Source organism: Pelophylax lessonae (genome assembly GCF_965119305.1).
Source record: "Pelophylax lessonae genome assembly, chromosome: 5".
NCBI lineage: Eukaryota > Metazoa > Chordata > Amphibia > Anura > Ranidae > Pelophylax > Pelophylax lessonae.
Window position 1 is genome coordinate 230,681,002 of NC_138772.1, and position 19,354 is coordinate 230,700,355.

Here is a 19,354-nt window from a genome sequence, read left to right on the forward strand (position 1 = left end):
CTCCAGGGTTCCCTCTGTCCTGTTGTGACCCCGCTCCTCTCCATCACCCCCTCCCATGTGGGGGACTGTTTGGGCCTACCTGAGGCAGGGGCCTAGTGTGCAGGCCGCATGGGGGGCTGGGGGAGTGCGCTGTCCGCGGGGCTCAACTGATCCTGCAGGGGGGGGCCCTTGGTGGGGTTTTCTGATGTGGATGGGCGTTTGGGGGTCCCCCTGTGGGCCCAGATTACCCCCGATTCAGGGGGCAGCTATTTTGTTGTAGCCTCTGTCTGCTTTTATGGGAGCGGCCATCTTGGTACACCCGTTTTCGGTCTTTTTGCAGTAGATTTTTTGCTGTGGAGGCAGGTGGGAGTGCCTGGAGGACAGTGTGTCATGAAGGTGGTCTCCCCCTCTCTGTGGGGGTCTGTTAGCGTTCGCCTGACCTCCAGGGGACGCTGTAGTACTGTGGGGCCGCTTTAAAAAAAAAAAACGTAATTTTTTTAAAAGTTGCTCGCGGGTTCCTAAGGTTCACTATGGACCCTGCAGGCCATTTGTTCCCACCTAAACCCCTCACCGAGGCCGCAGGGCTTTCTGGATCTCCACTGTCCGTCAATGCCTTTTCTGCAGTTCGGGAAGCATTTGGGCCCGGGTGAAGGTGGTGGGTGCGCTGAGACGTTTCTCCGCCTACCCATCTGAGGTCTCGGAGTCTGAGTCTGGCTCAGCTGCCGCAGACGTGGGGCCTCCCTCCTGGGTCTGTTACCTCGCACCCTGTCTCCTCGCGTGATGAAGATGACATTTCTACCTCCCTAGCCGCGACAGGCGCTGTTGGATGCACTGGCTGTTTCGGTGCGTGACACCCTTCGATTTGGGGGTCACAGCAGCGGCTGCGCCTGGGACGCAGGTGGCTCACATGCCATCAGCAGCTGCTGTTTTTGCTGGCTGCTCATGTACGAGGGAACCATCCTGAGACATTCCCCTGGGGTGTGTAAGCAGCCGTTAGACGTTGCCCTTTTGGGGAGTCTCTGGTACAGAGGACTGTTCCGCCTTTGGCTGAATGGGACTACCGTTGTTCCAGTGGAGGAATCCCCATCCTGTAAGGACTTGAGGGATAGGATGACGCGGGCTGTGGCCTGCGATCTGTACTCTCTGGTATTGTCTGCACTGGGAACAGTGTTTGTTTTCCCTTGCCACGCAGACTCTGCCTGATGGGCAGAGTTCCACCGCCGTGACTTGGTGTGGGGCATGTCCCTCTTGGCCTGGGAGAGCTGTTGGACCAGCTGGCGCAGGGGCTGCAATTTGTTTGTGATGCCGCGCTGGTCGAGGCTCCCTTGTATGGGTCACCTTGTCGTTTTCGGCGGCGGTTAGCCAGCGTCTACTTGACCCTAGTGTTGGTCTTTGGATCAAACTTCTAAGACTGTCTTAATGGATCTCCCTGTTCAGGGGGATCGCCTCTTGGCGCTGCCCTGGATGACATTATATAATGGTCTCACAGGGGGAAGAGTGTTTTCTTCCACAAGCTAACAAGGGTAAGGGCCTTCGTTGTAGTCAGGGTTCTTCCCTTTCGGCTCGCAAACTATTTCTTCGTCCCTCGGGGACGGTCGATGTGGCGAAGTCCTTCCAGACTCCCACGTGTGGTTCCACACTACCCTGGTCTGGAGAACATGAGATCGGTTTTTTCCAGACCTGCGGACTAGGCCTACTCGGCCTAAAGGTGCTTCCTCACCCATCTATCCTTGCCGGTCGAGGACCTGCGGCTGGCCCGGATCCCAGGCTGCTGGGTTCAGGTCATCATGCGGTCCAGTTGCAAGATCGAGTCCCGATCCGTTTATTTCTGGTAACGTTTTTTTCCTTCCAATGTACGGCTGTCCCCGGATCGCTTACTGGCGCTCTGTGGGGGCAGTTCAGCCTCTGGTTCAACAAGCTGGACCAACTGGTCCTTTGATGGTTCCGTGCAAATCAAAAATTCAAGTTGGTATCGGTTCGCACGGCGGTGGCTTCCCTGCATCGGGGGGATTCCTGGCCTCCATAGACATTAAGCTGCCTACCTTCACATCCTGTTATGTTCGGGACACCTACGGGTTTTCAGTTTTTTGCCGTGGGGAAGGATCTCTATCGGTTTGTGGCATTGCCCTTGGTTCTCGCTTATGCTACTGGGGTCTTCACAAAGGTGTGGCTCCGGCCCTGGCGCTGTTGCGGCAGCAGGGCATACCGGTCCGGGGTTCCTGGCCGATCTGCTTCTCCATGTGGAGTCTCCTACGGTGCTGACAAATGGATTTGGAAGACCCCACGAGAACTATGGAGGAGTTCAGGTGGGTTCTAAACTTTCAGAAGTCATCCATGGTCCCTTCCATGAGACTGGACTATATGGGCCTGACTTTGGACTCGCCCTTAGTCAGGGTGTTTTCTCCTTCCGGGAAAAAGGCTCTTGGAACTTCAGACTGCGGTTCATGTCCCGCACATGGTCGTCCCTTTGGACCTGTATGCGAGTTCTAGGACTGATGGTGCCGTCTTTCGAGACGGTCCCTTTCGCTCAATCCCTCTCGGGGATCCCCCAGAAGGCGATCCTTCTTGAATGGGACTAGAATCCAAACTCTCTGAACTTTCGGATCCGGCTGAGCTGGCTGACCAGGGAGTCTTGAGCTGGAATCCTCTCTCCCCTTTTTCCTGAACACTTATCACCGCGGATGCAAGCCTGTCTGGGTGGAAAGCAGGCCTCGGCAGGTTCTCTGCTTCGGGAGTATGGTCCCTGGAGAACGATCCACTTTTGCCTGGTTCACTGGATCGGGCACCTGCAGCTGCCCGATGCACGTTCAATCGACTACCCCAGGACCGTGGCTTATGTCATTCACCAAGGGGGCACCAAGGGTGTCCTTGCGGCCTTGGATGTGTCAATTCTTCGTTGGGCAGTGCGCTTTGCTCCAGCTCTTCCGGTGTTCCCTTTTCAGGTGTGGTACTTCGTCCGGATTCGTCCTTCCCTCCGAAGGTGGTTTCTGGTGTTTACTTGCACGGGGACATTGTTTTGCTATCTTGTGTCCTGAGCCCTCATATCCTAAGGAATGTGCATTGCTTACTCTGTTTAGAGTGCGGGCACTCCAGGTGTACTTGGCGACTACAGAGTCTTTTTGTGAGTCAGGCTCGCTCTCTGTACTTACGGATGGCCCGTGAACGGAACTGCCTGCGTCTATTCCCGGATGGATCAGACAGACGGTGGTGCAGGTTTATTCAATTAGGAGTCAGGTCCTACCTTTCCCTGTTTCGGCGCGTTCTACTTGGGCGCCTAGTGCTTCCTGGGCTTTTCGCCTTGTGGGCACCTGTGCTCCAGGTTGCAAGTCAGCTACCTGGTAGTCTGTTCACACCTTTACCACATTTTATAAGGTGGATGTGATGGCATCTGCAGATGCCTCTTTTCGGCCGCAAGGTTTTTTGCTGGCTGCTGTTTGGACAGCTTTTGGCCTTCCTTGAGGGTGTTTACTGTTGTTTTCAGGTGGGCCTCATCCTTTGTGCTGATGAGTCCTATGTTGCCTGGTCGGCTATGTTTGGCCTTGGGGACTTGTTCTTTTCTGCTGTTCCCACCCCTCATTTTATGGCATTGCTTTGGGACGTCCCTACTGATATGAATCAGAGAGAACTGCGTCCGTCAATGAACGATAGAGAAAACTGGATTTTTGACTTACCGTAAAATCCTTTTCTCTGTCGCTCATTGACAGAAGTAGTCCTCGTTGATTCAACACACTCGGATTATGCTGCCCTCTACAGGAGTAGGACTAGACAGGAAAGAAAAACACTCTGGCCACACCTTAGGGGCAGTCCCAGAGGGTATATCCTCTCTCTCTCTGCTACAGCAAATCAGTTTTTTTCTGTCTAGTTAGGAGTAAGGACCTAGATACCTTGCTGGGATCTTCGGTCCTGGCAGGATTTTTTTCTTGGAAAAGATTTTTTAGACAGCTTTTTTTCTCCAGTGTTCCTGTGAGATCTTCAAGCAAGAAAGCTGAACTGGGCGACGGGCTGGATGTTGAGATCCAGTGGTCACCCCAGTTCAGCCTACGAGCGCGTGCAGGCCATAGCTCCGCGCTGGGTCGGCCGCGACATAGTCCCACTGGACGGGGACTGACCCTGCGAGTTAAACGTCTCGCCGAAACGCCTAAAACCATGAGTCACGGCGTCCGTACTGGTCAGCAGCCCTCCCACCTCGGTGGAGAGGGGTACAGTCAGGAATTGGCGCCCGCCTGGTTCCGGTATGGTGAGTAGTATGTTCCCCCTTTCCCCCTGACGGGTCTTGTGGTGAACGCGGGCCCCTCGCTGTAATGGTAAGGATGGGTCTTCCCTCTATCCTATAACATGTCACAGATCCCCCTGTTTGAGTGTGATTTTTGTGAACAAAAAGCCAGGAGGCTTGGTTTGGGAGCTGACAATCTAATTGCAAAGATGTTAAAATGATGAAGTCAGTGGCAGTACTAGAACTTTACTGTGATAGTATAAAGTATCCTACCTGTCAGAAGCCACAGGGCGATGTCTATATATGTATACTGCATTCCAGATCATTCCTCCAGCTACAGCTAAACAGATGCCTCCCGACTGCCACGGACCGCATACGGCCCGCCAGGGTCCGGTACCGCCGACCACGCTGACCACCATGAGGGTGAAGGGTTGTGAGGCTGAGATCCTTCTGCAGGCATGCCGCTATTCTGTGCAGGCCGCCGCCATTGTCTGGTAGATCGCACGAGGCCGCCATTTTGGCGTAGCCTCGTGTCTCCAGCATGGGGGCGGCCATGCTTGAGGTGACTCAAACACCTCGTGGAGCTAGGGGAGGCGCCGGAAGGCGTGCAGAGGGGCGGAGCCGCCTCCTTTCTTCCCGGGAAGCCAGCCAAGAGACTTCCTGTCTGCTCTAGACAGTGCTGAGACAAGTTGCAGTTGAAACTCTGAGCATCAAGTGGTGAGCCCTGGGGTCTATCTCTCTCTCTCGCTCTATAGGGGTCCCTAAGCAGGTACACTGAGGGGCTTTGTGGCGCTGGGGGTCTGAAAAAAGGAAAAAAGTGGTTTTATTTTTTTTGGCAAATTGATTTTTTCCGGGTAGCATCTGGAATTATCATGGACCCTGCCACACAAGTACCCCCACCTGTTTCCCTCGAGGGGGCCGCGGGACCCGCCGGTGCACAGAGTATGGATGCATTTACAGCAGTTTTGGAGTCTTTGGTGGCTCGGGTGGAGACGGCCTGTCAGGAACGGGGGTCAAGAAAGCGACCCCCGCCTACCCCTATATCATCTGATACTTCAGATTCAGATTCTGAGATGGTCATTGCAGCTGCAGGTCCCTCTGCAGGGGCTGTTGTCTCAGGTAAAGTTCCCTCAGACAGTGAGGAGGACGTTCATGCTTCCGCCATAATTCAGGAAGAAGCATTGGTGGACGCACTAGTTGTGGCGGTTCGGGAAACCTTAAGACTTGAGGTTTTACCGGCAGAGGCAACTGAAACAGAGATTCTCTTTGGTACTAACAAACCCACCAAAACGGTGAAGGTTTTTCCTGTACCCAAGTGTTTTGGTAATAAAATTAAAGAAGAATGGGAGCATTCTAAGCGTACCTTTACTATTTCCAAGCGCATTGCTAGACGCTATCCGTTTGAGGAATCCCTCATTAAGAAATGGACGGTACCACCAGTGGTGGATCCACCTATTTCCAAACTGAATAAAGCCACGGTTATTCCGGTGGAGGACGCTTCTTCCTTTAAGGATTCGGTGGATCGGAAAGTAGAAGCGGAGTCCCGCACTATCTTTTCCCTGATAGGGTCAGCCTTTAGACCAGTAATTGTCATTGGTTTAGTGTCTCAGACATTAACGGAATGGGCGAGATTGGTGCGCCAGGACCTGAAGGGGAAAGATATCCCCCAGGCAACATCTGATTTGATGGAACAGATTATACAAGGACTACAGTTTATCTGTGACGCAGCCTTGGATGCTGCCCCCCTATTAGGGCATGCATCTATGTCAGCGGTAATCCTCAGACGTGTACTGTGGTTAAAATGCTGGTCAGCGGACCTAGGTTCCAAAAAAACCTTGACGAATCTCCCCTTTCAGGGGAATCGCCTATTTGGGGCCACCCTAGATGAGATCATTAAGGATGCCACTGGGGGCAAAAGCACTTTTTTGCCACAGGCTGCTAAAGCTAAAGGACCTCCTAACAAGCGGGGACCTTCCTTTACCGCCCATAAAGGGTTCGTTCGCTCAGCTGGAGCAAGCGGGAAGGGCAAGACCAGGAGGGTTCAAGAAGGGCTGGTCGGACAGACAAAAGACCGACTCAGCCAAACCTGAAGCAAAGGATTACACGGCCTGAAGGTGCGCCCCCACCCGGCTTGAGGGTGGGGGGACGTCTTCACCGGTATTCATTGCATTAGATCGAGCATCGACCACTGCTACCGGTGCGATTCTTCCCTTCCAACATCTAAGTACTACAGGGAGCGGTAGTTACCGTTCCCTGAACAGATCATTTTCTTTACCTTTTCCAAAGATTAGCCTCAGTTCCCCACAAGAATCTGATCCGGTTGAACAGACAGACCAAGGAGCCTCTAGCCGGGTGACTTCGGTCCCTGTGGTTCAACCAGGAGAAATCACCACTCCTGATAGGAATCAGGTGTCTGATAAATGTGTGGGAACAGAGAACGATCAGACTTTGTCGGATGGCCGGGGCCAGATAGCTCTAGGGCAGCCTGGTTCGGATCCAGTCAGCGCCAGTTGTCCTGGAAATTCTAGGATGGCCTCTTCAAGCCGGTCTGGCTGACTTGGACATGCTAGTCGCGGACGTTCCTTGGGAACTTCTTCTCAGAGAGTGTCTGCGGTCTCAAGGACCGATCTCCCATCGTGCTTTACAGTCGCTGGTTTTAATGGCCTGGCCATTGAGACCCAGGTACTGAAGGACAGAGGTTTGTCAGCATCAGTTATTCCTACTCTAATTAAGGCAAGGAAAGCGACTTCCAGCAAGGTCTATTATCGCACATGGAAGACTTATATCGCGTGGTGCGAATCGTTAGGAATTCCTCCACGTACCTATTCGGTGACCCGAATATTGGCCTTTCTGCAAAAGGGGGTTGAGCAGAAACTAGCCTTGAGCACCATCAAGGGTCAGGTTTCAGCATTAGCAATCTTCTTTCAGAAGCCTTTGGCTACAAAATCCTTGGTGCGGAATTTCATCCAGGGGGTGCGGCACCTGGCTCCACCAGTCCGCGCGCCCTTACCGCCTTGGGATCTTAATTTGGTTTTGTCGGTTCTGCAGAAACCTCCCTTTGAAAACATCAGGGAGATTCCCTTGCTGACTTTATCCCAGAAGGTAGCCTTCTTAGTGGCTATCACTTCTGCACGCAGGGTGTCAGAACTGGCTGCATTGTCATGCCAGTCCCCATACTTAGTGATTCATAGGGATAAGGTAGTTCTTCATCCTAAGCCATCCTTTCTTCCAAAGGTGGTTTCAGACTTTCATCTGAATGAAGATATTGTACTACCTTCCTTGTGTCCTCAGCCCAATCATCATCGGGAACATGCGTTGCATTCCTTGGATGTGGTTCGGGCAATCAGGGTATACCTGAAAGCTACGGAATCGTTCCGTAAGATCACTTTTTGTGATCACGGATGGCCCCAGAAAGGGGTTGCCTGCATCTGCCGCGACTATCTCCAAATGGATTAGACAGACGGTGGTACAGGCTTATTCTATTAAGGGTCGGAGTCCTCCGTTCCCTGTTAGGGCGCACTCCACTCGAGCGCTTAGTACTTCCTGGGCCTTCCGCCATCAGGAGTCAGTGGTCCAGGTATGTAAGGCGGCCACCTGGTCGTCGGTACATACCTTTACAAAATTTTATAAGATTGATGTGATGGCATCGGCGGATGCCTCATTTGGCCGCAAGGTTTTGCAGGCCGCAATTTGAGGAGACCGGTGGTCTACCTCAAGGGTTTTTTTCTGTTGGAATTTTCTGTTGAGTTTCATCTTTGATTGATGAGCATTGAAGACTTGTAGTTGGCACCGGTTGGACCTTCTAGATTGGATTTAATTTCCATTTTCCCACCCCTCATTTGTGGTACTGCTTTGGGACGTCCCGAGTGTGTTGAATCAACGAGGACTACTTCTGTCAATGAGCGACAGAGAAAAATGGATTTTTGTAAGATCTTACTGTAAAATCCTTTTCTCTTAAGCTCATTGACAGACGTAGTACCCGCCCCTCTGTTTTTGAGTTGGGTTGGGTTAAATTCTCTAAACACTGCTTTGTGACATAACTGATTTGCTGTAGCAGAGAGAGAGAGAGGATATACCCTCTGGGACTGCCCCTAAGGTGTGGCCAGAGTGTTTTTCTTTCCTGTCTAGTCCTACTCCTGTAGAGGGCAGCATAACCCGAGTGTGTTGAATCAACGAGGACTACGTCTGTCAATGAGCTTAAGAGAAAAGGATTTTACGGTAAGATCTTACAAAAATCCATTTTTCTCTTAGGTTAACTGACAGACGTAGTACCCGCCCCTTTATTTTGAGTTGGGTTGGTATACTTTTCTGACACTTCTTTGATACAAAACTGGCATCCTATGCAGGAAGAGAGAGGGTGTACCCTCCGGGACTGCCCATCGACGTAGCCAGAACTTTTTTCTGCCTAGTGTCCTACTCCTGTAAGGGGCAGTATTACCCTACTGATATGAATCAGAGAGAACTGCATCCGTCAATGAACTTAAGAGAAAAGGATATTACGGTAAGTCAAAAATCCAGTTTTTGTGTGATCTTCAAAGCAGTTGTTATTAAATGCTTGAGGGTACAGGTAGCCAGGAAAGTTGTTTTCACGCTATCCCTATATCCAAGAATTCAGAGACTGCTTGGTTATACTAATAAAGTTGGATTGGTGCAGCTCTCTATAAAAACAAAAAAAACCGTATGCAGTACTAAAATCAAATGTACCGGAAAAAAAAAAATTCACTTAACCGCTTAAGGTCCGCCCTATAGCAGTTTTATTGCTATAGAGTGCCACCTCTGCAACGGATCACGTGTGTGTGTGTGTATATATATGTATATATAGATATATATCTCTGCAAAGCTGGGAAAAAATCCTTCTCTTCCCCTAGTAAAAGAACCTCCCAATAGTTTAGTAAAATACTGGTTAGGCACCTAGTTAACCTTTTGATTGCGCCAGATGTTAACCCGTTCCCAGCCAATGTCATTAGTACAGTGACAGTGCATATTTTTTAGCACTGATCACTGTATTAGTGTCACTGGTCCCCAAAAGTGTCAGAATGTCCTCCGCAATATCACAGTCTGGACAGATTAATTGGCACAAAGTAATGTGTGTGTGTGTGTGTGTGTGTGTGTGTGTATGTATATATATATATATATATATATATATATATATATATATAGTTTTTTTTTGTTGTTTATCGCGCAAAAAATAAAAACCACAGAGGTGATCAAATACCACTAAAAGAAAGCTCTATTTGTGGGGAAAAAATGACATGAATTTTATTTGATTACAGCGTCTCATGACTGCACAATTGTCAGTTAAAATATTGCAGTGTAGTATTGCAAAAAATGGCCTGGTCATGAAGGGGGGTAAATCTTCCGGAGGTCAAGTAGTTAAACTTGCTACAGGTGCTTGCCAGCTATTAACTCATAAAACTGTGAACTATTAACCTCAGTGCATTGTGTAAAAGAAAAAATAGTAGAAATCTTACTGGTGCTATTGCAAGCTGGCAACCACCTGTAGTAAGTTTTAAAGAGAAGTATGGGATTTTGGGGAATTATACCTAACTGGATGCAATATCAGTCTGATGCTGCAATTGTCCCCCGCCGGCTCTAACAGTGAGAACTAAGTGATCAAACCCTCTGATCACTCACTTCTCACACCTCCCTGAGCAGAGAGATCTGGTGACTGCTCACTGGAACGCTGGGCTGTGGAGGGTGCGGGACTGGCCAGGTTTAGTATAGGTTTTTTTGTTTGGAGCTCTGCACCAACCAAACTATATTTGTACTGCTTCACTATTTTCTATTTGGAAATAGGTGAACAGCAGCTTACAACACTCACTTTATTTCCAGAGGTGCAGGGGTTCATTGTTTTTTTTTATTTATTTTTGCTTGGTTATACTGTATATCACCTACAGAAGGATTGGACACTTGGAATTAAAGATATGATGGGTTACCTCCAGTATACAGTGCCTTGCGAAAGTTTTCGGCCCCCTTGAACTTTGCGACCTTTTGCCACATTTCAGGCTTCAAACATAAAGATATAAAACTGTAATTTTTTGTGAAGAATCAACAAGTGGACACAATCATGAAGTAGAACGAAATTTATTGGATATTTCAAACTTTTTTAACAAATAAAAAACTGAAAAATTGAGCGTGCAAAATGATTCAGCCCCCTTAAGTTAATACTTTGTGGCGCCACCTTTTGCTGCGATTACAGCTGTAAGTCGCTTGGGGTATGTCTCTATCAGTTTTGCACATTTTGCAAATTTTTGCCCATTCCTCCTTACAAAACAGCTCGAGCTCAGTGAGGTTGGATGGAGAGCGTTTGTGAACAGCAGTTTTCAGTTCTTTCCACAGATTCTCGATTGGATTCAGGTCTGGACTTTGACTTGGCCATTCTAACACCTGGATCTTTAGGTTTTTGTTTTTACTCTCCTCCCCCCCCCCCCCAAAAAAAAAAAAAAAGGATTTCAGTTTGTATTTCAATTGGGTTGTGCAGTTTATAGGTCACATTAAAAGGTGGAAAAAGTTCTAAAATTATTTATTTTAGTCTCTTTTTTATATCACATGAACCTGACATCTTAACATGTGTGTAGACTTGGAAAGCCTCGTCTGGAGTCGGGACTAGTCTCGCGGGAGTGTATCACAGCCATACATCCACCCACAGCAGCCCGGTGCCAGCCAGCCACCCACACCCACAGGCCCTGTACCAGTCAGCCACCCACAGGCCCTGTACCAGCAAGGGCCAATGTACAAAATATTGGCCGATACCGATATGTGATGGCAAAATATCGGTATTGGCAACGAAAAACCGATATCGGCCGATCCCCAATATATATCCCCCATTAGGCACAGTATCTTTAATACCGAGTAAGAATGTTTTCCCTTTATAGCTACTTCTTTGAGATTTCCTAATTGTAATAATCTCTTTGATCCAAGTGGCTGGCTATACTACTTATGAGAAGTAAGTCTCCTTTCAACATTAGGCAGACCTTATGGGGATCTAGTACTTCCATTTATGCTCATACTGTACTGTTCTATTTGGCAGGCTACCTTTGTCCTACACCCCAGACACTGTAGGGACTCTGACCCTTTTGGGTGTCTCCAGTGGAAAGAGGGAGCTCTCCCTCCCGCCCCTCTCAATGGTGGATTCTTGACAGCAGGCAACACTAAATTGTTCCTTGGTGATTTTAAATAATGTCGTTTCTTCTATCTTGTATTATACCCACTGGGGTCAGTAACTATCTTGCTATGATAACTTTTTGTTTTGATTTATACATTATGATAATTATATTATTTATTGTATAGAAAGATATATTTGACAATCACTTACCCCTGAAAAAGACTGTAAAATATAAAGTTTGAAACGCATTGGGTATTTATGTCAGCATGATGTTATAGCCGACAGAACTATGTGGTTTTCCTGGTGTAATGTATATAACTTCCACTATGACCGCATTACGGTTTCTTTTTAGTTTTCACACTATTTTAACATGTATCAATTTTTATATATATTTTTGTACTCGCCCTAAAAAATCCCATGTAGAGGGTTGTGTCTATTTTCATATTCTTGGGAAGCTTGCAAACAATGTAGTCTTGCTGGGAGTAGGAAGAGTTAACAGTGCCTTGCAAAAGTATTCGGCCCCCTTGAACTTTGCGACCTTTTGCCACATTTCAGGCTTCAAAAATAAAGATATAAAACTGTAATTTTTTGTGAAGAATCAACAATAAGTGGGACACAATCATGAAGTGGAACGAAATTTATTGGATATTTCAAACTTTGTTAACAAATAAAATACTGAAAAATTGGGCGTGCAAAATTATTCAGCCCCTTTACTTTTAGTGCAGTAAACTCTCCCCAGAAGTTCAGTGAGGATCTCTGAATGATCCAATGTTGACCTAAATGACTAATGATGATAAATAGAATCCACCTGTGTATAATCAAGTCTCCGTATAAATGCACCTGCACTGTGATAGTCTCAGAGGTCCGTTTAAAGTGCAGAGAGCATCATGAAGAACAAGGAACACACCAGGCAGGTCCGAGATACTGTTGTGGAGAACTTTAAAGCCGGATTTGGATAAAAAAAGATTTCCCAAGCTTTAAACATCCCAAGGAGCACTGTGCAAGCGATAATATTGAAATGGAAGGAGTATCAGACCACTGCAAATCTTTGAAGACCTGGCCGTCCTGCTAAACTTTCAGCTCCTACAAGGAGAAGACCGATCAGAGATGCCAAGAGGCCCATGATCAATCTCGATGAGATCTACAGCTGAGGTGGGAGATCCTGTCCATAGGACAACAATCAGTCGTATACTGCACACATCTGGCCTTTATGGAAGAGTGGCAAGAAGAAAGCCATTTCTTAAAGATATCCATAAAAAGTGTCATTTAAAGTTTGCCACAAACCACCTAGGAGACACACCAAACATGTGGAAGAAGGTGCTCTGGTCAAATGAAACCAAAATCGAACTTTTTGGCAACAATGCAAAACGTTATGTTTGGCGTAAAAGCAACACAGCTCATCACCCTGAACACACCATCCCCACTGTCATCATGGTTTGGGCCTGCTTTTCTTCAGCAGGGACAGGGAAGATGGTTAAAATTGATGGGAAGATGGATGGAGCCAAATACAGGACCATCCTGGAAGAAAACCTGATGGAGTCTGCAAAAGACCTGAGACTGGGATGGAGATTTGTCTTCCAACAAGACAATGATCCAAAACATAAAGCAACATCTACAATGGAATGGTTCACAAATAAACATTTTTGTAGTTGCATAAGAATTCAGAATTTAGCGATCACATTCAAACGCATGTTAAATTGGAGTCAGTACACATCTGCCATCATTTAAAGTGCCTCCGATGAACCCCAAATAAATTTCAGCTGTTCTAGTAGGTCTTAGTCACACCCTACAGCAAAAGCCATGGTCCGCAGAGAGCTAAGGGATATCATCATTGTTAAAAGGTATCAGTCAGGAGAAGGGTACAAAAGAATTTCCAAGGCATTAGATATACCATGGAACACAGTGAAGACAGTCATCATCAAGTGGAGAAAATATACCACAACAGTGGCATTACCAAGATCTGGACATTCCTCCAAAATTGATTAAAAGACGAGAAGAAATCTGGTCAGGGAGGCTGGCAAGAGGCCTACAGCAACATTAAAGGGGCTGCAGGAATATCTGGCAAGTACTGGCTGTGTGGTACATGTGACAACAATCTCCCGTATTCTTCATATGCCTGGGCTATGGGGTAGAGTGGCAAGACAAAGCTTTTTCTTACAAAGAAAAACATCCAAGCCCGGCTAAATTTTGCAAAAAACACATCTGAAGTCTCCGAAAAGCATGTGTGACAATGTGTTATGGTCTGATGATGCTAAATTCCAAAAAGATATGTTTGGCGCAAAAACAACAATGCACATCATCAAAATAATATCATAATAACAGTAAAGCATAGTGGTTGGCAGCATCATACCTTGGGGTTTTTCTTAATCTGGAAGAGGGGCCTTAGATCAAGGAAGAGGGAATTATGAACAGTTCCAAATACCATTCAACATTGGCACAATAATTTCAGGCTTCTGCTAGAAAGCTGAACATAAAGAGGAACTGCATCTTTCAGCATGACAACGACCCAAAGCATACATCCAAATCAACAATGGAATGGCTTCACCAGAAGATGATTAATGTTTTGGAATGGCCCAGCCAGAGCCTAGACCTGAATCCGATTTGAAAATGTGTGGGTTGATCTGAAGAGGACTGCACAGGAGATGCTCTGACAGATTTGGAGTGTTTTTGCAAAGAGTGGGCAAATATTGGTAAGATGTGACATGCTGATGGACTCATACCCAAAAAGACTGAGTGCTGTAATAAAATCAAAAGGTGTTCAGAAATGTATTAGTTTAAGGGAGTCCACACTTATGCAACCATATTATTTTAGTTTTTTATTTTTACTTCCCTCCACTTAAAAGATTTCAGTTTGTTGTTCAACTGAGTTGTACAGTTTATAGGTCACATAAAAGCTGGAAAAAGTTCTGAAATGTTTTATCTTTGTCTCATTTTTTTTTTTACATCACAGAAACCTAACATTTTAACAGGGGTGTGTAGAATTTTTATATCCATACACATACACACAGTACCTCACAAAAGTGAGTACACCCCTCACATTTTTGTAAATATTTTATTATATCTTTTCATGTGACAACACTGAAGAAATGACACTTTGCTACAATGTAAAGTAGTGAGTGTACAGCTTGTATAACAGTGTAAATTTGCTGTCCCCTCAAAACACCTCCACACACAGCCATTAATGTTTAAACTGCTGGCAACAAAAAGTGAGTACATCCCTAAGTGAAAATGTCGTAATTAGCCATTTTCTCTCCCCGGTGTCGTGTTGCTCATTTGTGTTACAAGGTCTCGGGTGTGAATGGGGAGCAGGTGTTACATTTAATGATATCACTCTCACTCTTTCATACGGGTCACTGAAGTTCAATATGGAACCTCATGGCAAAGAACTCTGAGGATCTGAAAAAAAGAATTGTTGCTCTACATAAATATGGCCTAGGCTATAAGAAGATTGCCAAGGCCCTGAAACTTGAGCTGCAGTACGATGTCCAAAGCCATACAGCGGTTTAACAGGACAGGTTACACTCAGAACAGGCCTCACCATGGTTGACCAAAGAAGTTGAGTGCACGTGCTCAGTGTCATATCCAGAGGTTGTCTTTGGGAAATGGATGTATGAGTGCTGCCAGCATTGCTGCAGAGGTTGAAGGGGTGGAGGGTCAGCCTGCCAGTGCTCAGACCATACGCCACACACTGCATCAAACTGGTCTCCATGGCTGTCGTCCCAGAAGGAAGCCTCTTCTAAAGATGATGCACAAGAAAGCCCGCAAACATTTTGCTGAAGACAAGAAGCCTAAGGACATGGATTACTAGAACCATGACCTGTGGTCTGATGAGACCAAGATAAACTTATTTGGTTCAGATGGTGTCAAGTGTCTGTAGCGACAACCAGGTGAGGAGTACAAAGACAAGTGTGTCTTGCCTACAGTCAAGCATGGTGGCGGGAGTGTCATGGTCTGGGGCTGCATGTGTGCTGCCGGCACTGGGGAGCTACAGTTCATTGAGGGAACCATGAATGCCAACATGTACTGTGACATACGGAAGCAGAGCATGATCCCCTCCCTTCGGAGACTGGGCCGCAGGGCAGTATTTCAACATAACGACCCCAAACACACCTCCAAGACAACCACTGCCTTGTTGAAGAAGCTGAGGGTAAATGTGATGGACCGGCTAAGCATGTCTCCAGACCTAAACCCTATTGCGCATCTGTGGGGCATCCTCAAACGGAAGGTGGAGGAGCCCAAGGTCTCTACCATCCACCAGCTCTGTGATGTCTTCTTGGAGGAGTGAAAGGGGTCTCCAGTGGCAACCTGTGACGCTCTGGTAAACTCCATGCCCAAGAGGGTTTAAAGCAGTTCTGGAAAATAAGTGTCCACACAAAATATTGGCACTTTGGCCCCAGTTTGGACATTTTAACTTAGGGGTGTACTTACTTTTGTTGCCAGCGGTTTAGACATTAATCATGGCTGTGTGTTGAGTTTTTTTGAGGGGACAGCAAATTTACACTGTTATACAAGCTGTACACTCACTACTTTACATTGTAGCAAAGTTTCTTCAGTGTTGTCACATGAAAAGATATAATAAAATATTTACAAAAATGTGAGGGGTGTACTCACTTTTGTGAGATACTGTAAATCTCGCATGTGTCAAACAGTCCCGGACAGTGATGGTCATGAGATGACTCATGCTCCGCTCTGCCCCCTATACACATTTTGTCTCACGGGTGTGGACTTCATCAGTAGAGGTTGGTTAGTATACTTAAAGCGGAGTTCCACCCTAGAAATTTTTTTTTAGATAAAAAATACCCCCGAGACAGTCAGGGCTAGTGCATTTAAGCATTGATAGCCTCTGAACTGTCCCCTGTTTCACTTACCTTTTAGAAGAAATACTAACCTTGAAAATGTCTTGTCCAGCGCTGCCATCTCAGGTGTGGGCAGCTGAAGCCAGAGCCGCCTCTTCGGTGACGTCGGAGTCCCGGAATGCCCTGCTCGTCATCGTCACTTCCAGTGCAGGCGTGTCATCCCTGCACAGCTTCTGCACAGCTTCTGGGCAACAAAAAAAAATGTTAAATTATCCAATTCTTTTTCAGGTAAATTAAAGCAAGCAGACGGTGAAAAAAAAAATTTCAGGGTGGAACTCCGCTTTAATTAGGTCACATGGACTAACCTGTTGCTTAACAAAACTGTGTGAAGATAAAAATATCAGTGTTGCCATTGCTGTCATTTTAAAGTTACCGTTATCAGCACTTTCATTCTTATTCTAACTTAGGCCGACCAGACAGTGTTAATACAGGAATCCCTCCTGCCATTGTCTTCTCCCGGCTGGGGTTATTGCTTTAGCAGCCGCTAATCACAGGTAAAACCTGGCATGCTGGTTGTTGATCAACTTGGTACATTCAGCCTGCCCATACACGATTTTAATCTCGGCCGGTTCAGCAGGAACTCATAGAATTCGAACTGTGTATGGCCTGCCTAAGTGCTTAGTGGGTCACTAACCTGGAACCAACACATATGGTGGGAGTTTCCTGCACCAGCATTTAAACCCTAGGTCAGTGACTAACTATGCAGGGATCCCTGAATCCAAACAAGAAATTCTTTAACCACATAAAATTGATGTCCTTTTTTTTTCCTCACAAATAGAGCTTTCTTTTGGTGGTATTTGATCACCTGTGCGATATTTTTATTTTTTGTGCTATAAACAAAAAAAGAGCGACAATTATGAAAAAAACAATATTTTTTACCTTTCTGCTATAGAACATTCCCAAAAAAAAAAAGTAAAAATCAATTTTCTTTCATCCTTTTGGACCAATTTGTGTTCTGCTACATATTTTTGGTAAAAAAAAAATCCCAATAAGCGTATTTTGATTGGTTTGCACAAAAGTTATCACGTCTACAAAATAGGGGAAGGATTTGTCATTTTTATTTTTATTTTTTTACTAGTAATGCGGCAGACAGATCGGACCCCTAACTGACATTTTTGACACTTTTGGGACCAGTGACATTACTACAAAAATCAGTCCTAAAAATATGGACTGTTACTGTAATGATGACACTGGCAGGGAAGGGGTTAACCCAGGGGTGATCAAAGGGTTAAGTGTGAGCCTAGGGGAGTGTTTAACTGTATGGGGGAGGGACTTGTGGAATCAACACAGAGACCTGTGACCCTGCACTTTCTGCTTCCCAGCTCCATCCACAGCTGCACAAGGTAAAGGGAATGTACTGTGTGATGTAAGGGGGGGTGGGGGACTTTTGACCTCTGATAGCGGGTGGGCACTTGACATCTGATGTATGGGGGGAGTAGGGTGCTCTGGATATCTAGTCTTACAGATACAACAGGCCCTTTGAAGTCGACCATAATGCTGATGTGGCTTGCAAAGAAATTGAGTTTAACACCCCTGATCTAGATAATCGGACTCTGCCATAGTTATATATATTGTACTGGCCCTGTGAACGCTGACCAGTGCAACGAGATGAGTATTCTGCTAAGAGGTATCTTTTTATATTTACATTGTACTAGGCATTGTATGATGGTTTTAGCGCTCAGAATCTATTTAAAATCCCAGTATCCTTTAACCTCTTGACCCGAAAGATTTACCACCCTTCATGACCAGGCCCCTTTTTTTATACGGCACTGCGTTATTTTAACTGACAATTGCGCGGTCATGCAAATTTGCCTTTTTTTTTTATTCCCCACAAACAGCTTTCTTTTTGTTGGTATTTAGGCACCACTGCATTTTTTGTTTTTTGCCTTCTAAACAAAAAAGATTGACAATTTAAAAAAATAAATACATAAATAAAATACTGCTATAAAAACATATCCAATAAAAAAATGAGAAAAATCAAATTTCTTCATACATTTAGACCAATATGTATTCTGCTACATATTTTTGATGAGAAAAAAAATGCCAAAAGGCATATATTGATTGGTTTACACAAGCGTTCTAGCATCTGCAAACTAGGGGATATATTTATGGATTTTTTATACTTTATATACTAGTAATGGCGGCAATCAGCGGGACTGCGATATTGCGGCAGACAGTCGGTCATTAACTGACACTTTTCACGCTTTGCAGGAACCAGTGACACTAATACAGTGATCTGTGCAAAAATATGCACCATCACTGTACTAATTACACTGACTGGGTAGGTGTTACACATCTAGGGCAATCGAAGGGTTAACTTTGTGCATAGCCAGTGTTTGTGTACTATATGTGCTGCTTTTACTAGGAGAAGAAAGGGATTCTAGGTAGCTCACCATTCTGTGTTTTTTGACTATGGGCAGGTGCCAGAGGACATTGAGTGCCCAGCACCCGCAAATACACATATACACATACATATATATAATATGTGTGTGTGAGATTATGCTCACAGCTGCCACACTGTAGCAGTAAAACTCCTATAGGGCGGTTGGCAAGTGGTTAATTAGATGGATGTAGATAAATATTATTAATATGTATCTGAAAAAATAAAAAAAATATCTAAATTTAAATTTTTGTGTTCTACCAGATACAGTACGGGACGCTACAACAGCTCAGCAAGCATTACTTGTTGCAAAGAACATTGATTCATTTCCTACCAACCAAGAGCGTTTCAGTGAGGGGAATGTTGATATTTGGTGGATTGTTCATGATGGTGGAATGCTAATGTTACTTCCTTTTTTATTACACCAACATAAAGTAAGCTGTTTTGACTGTCCATACTATTCTGTGACATGGGAACTTGTAGTGCTAAAATGTCAAATTGGCCTATAAGTTCCACATCCCTATTAGACTTTCAAAAGAACTAAAAACGACTAAGCATGGCAGGACTTTGAAGGCAGAACACAAATTAACAGTTAAAAACATACTTTATTGTACATTCACAAAATCCATCATTTTTAAATGATGAGTCTTTCAAAGTCCCGCCATGCTTAGTCATTTTTAGTTTTTTTGTAGTGCTAAAATCATACGACTGTTTAAGATATGTGTAAGTATTACTGTATACAAGTGTGGGCACAGATTACACCTATACAGTCTTACATGATCATGATTCTTTTATCATGCTTTTAGGCTTTTCTTTCAAAG

General features: G+C 45.6%; 1 protein-coding gene across 2 annotated transcripts in view; it reads left to right on the forward strand.

The window, feature by feature from the left end:
• SLC12A7 (solute carrier family 12 member 7) overlaps positions 1–19,354 on the forward strand; it is a 550,671-nt gene that overhangs the window by 413,637 nt on the left and 117,680 nt on the right. For both annotated transcript variants that reach the window (XM_082257548.1, XM_082257549.1), the window contains exon 19: positions 18,798–18,967. In XM_082257548.1, the coding sequence (XP_082113674.1) occupies positions 18,798–18,967 (170 nt within the window). The remainder of the gene's footprint in view (positions 1–18,797; positions 18,968–19,354) is intronic.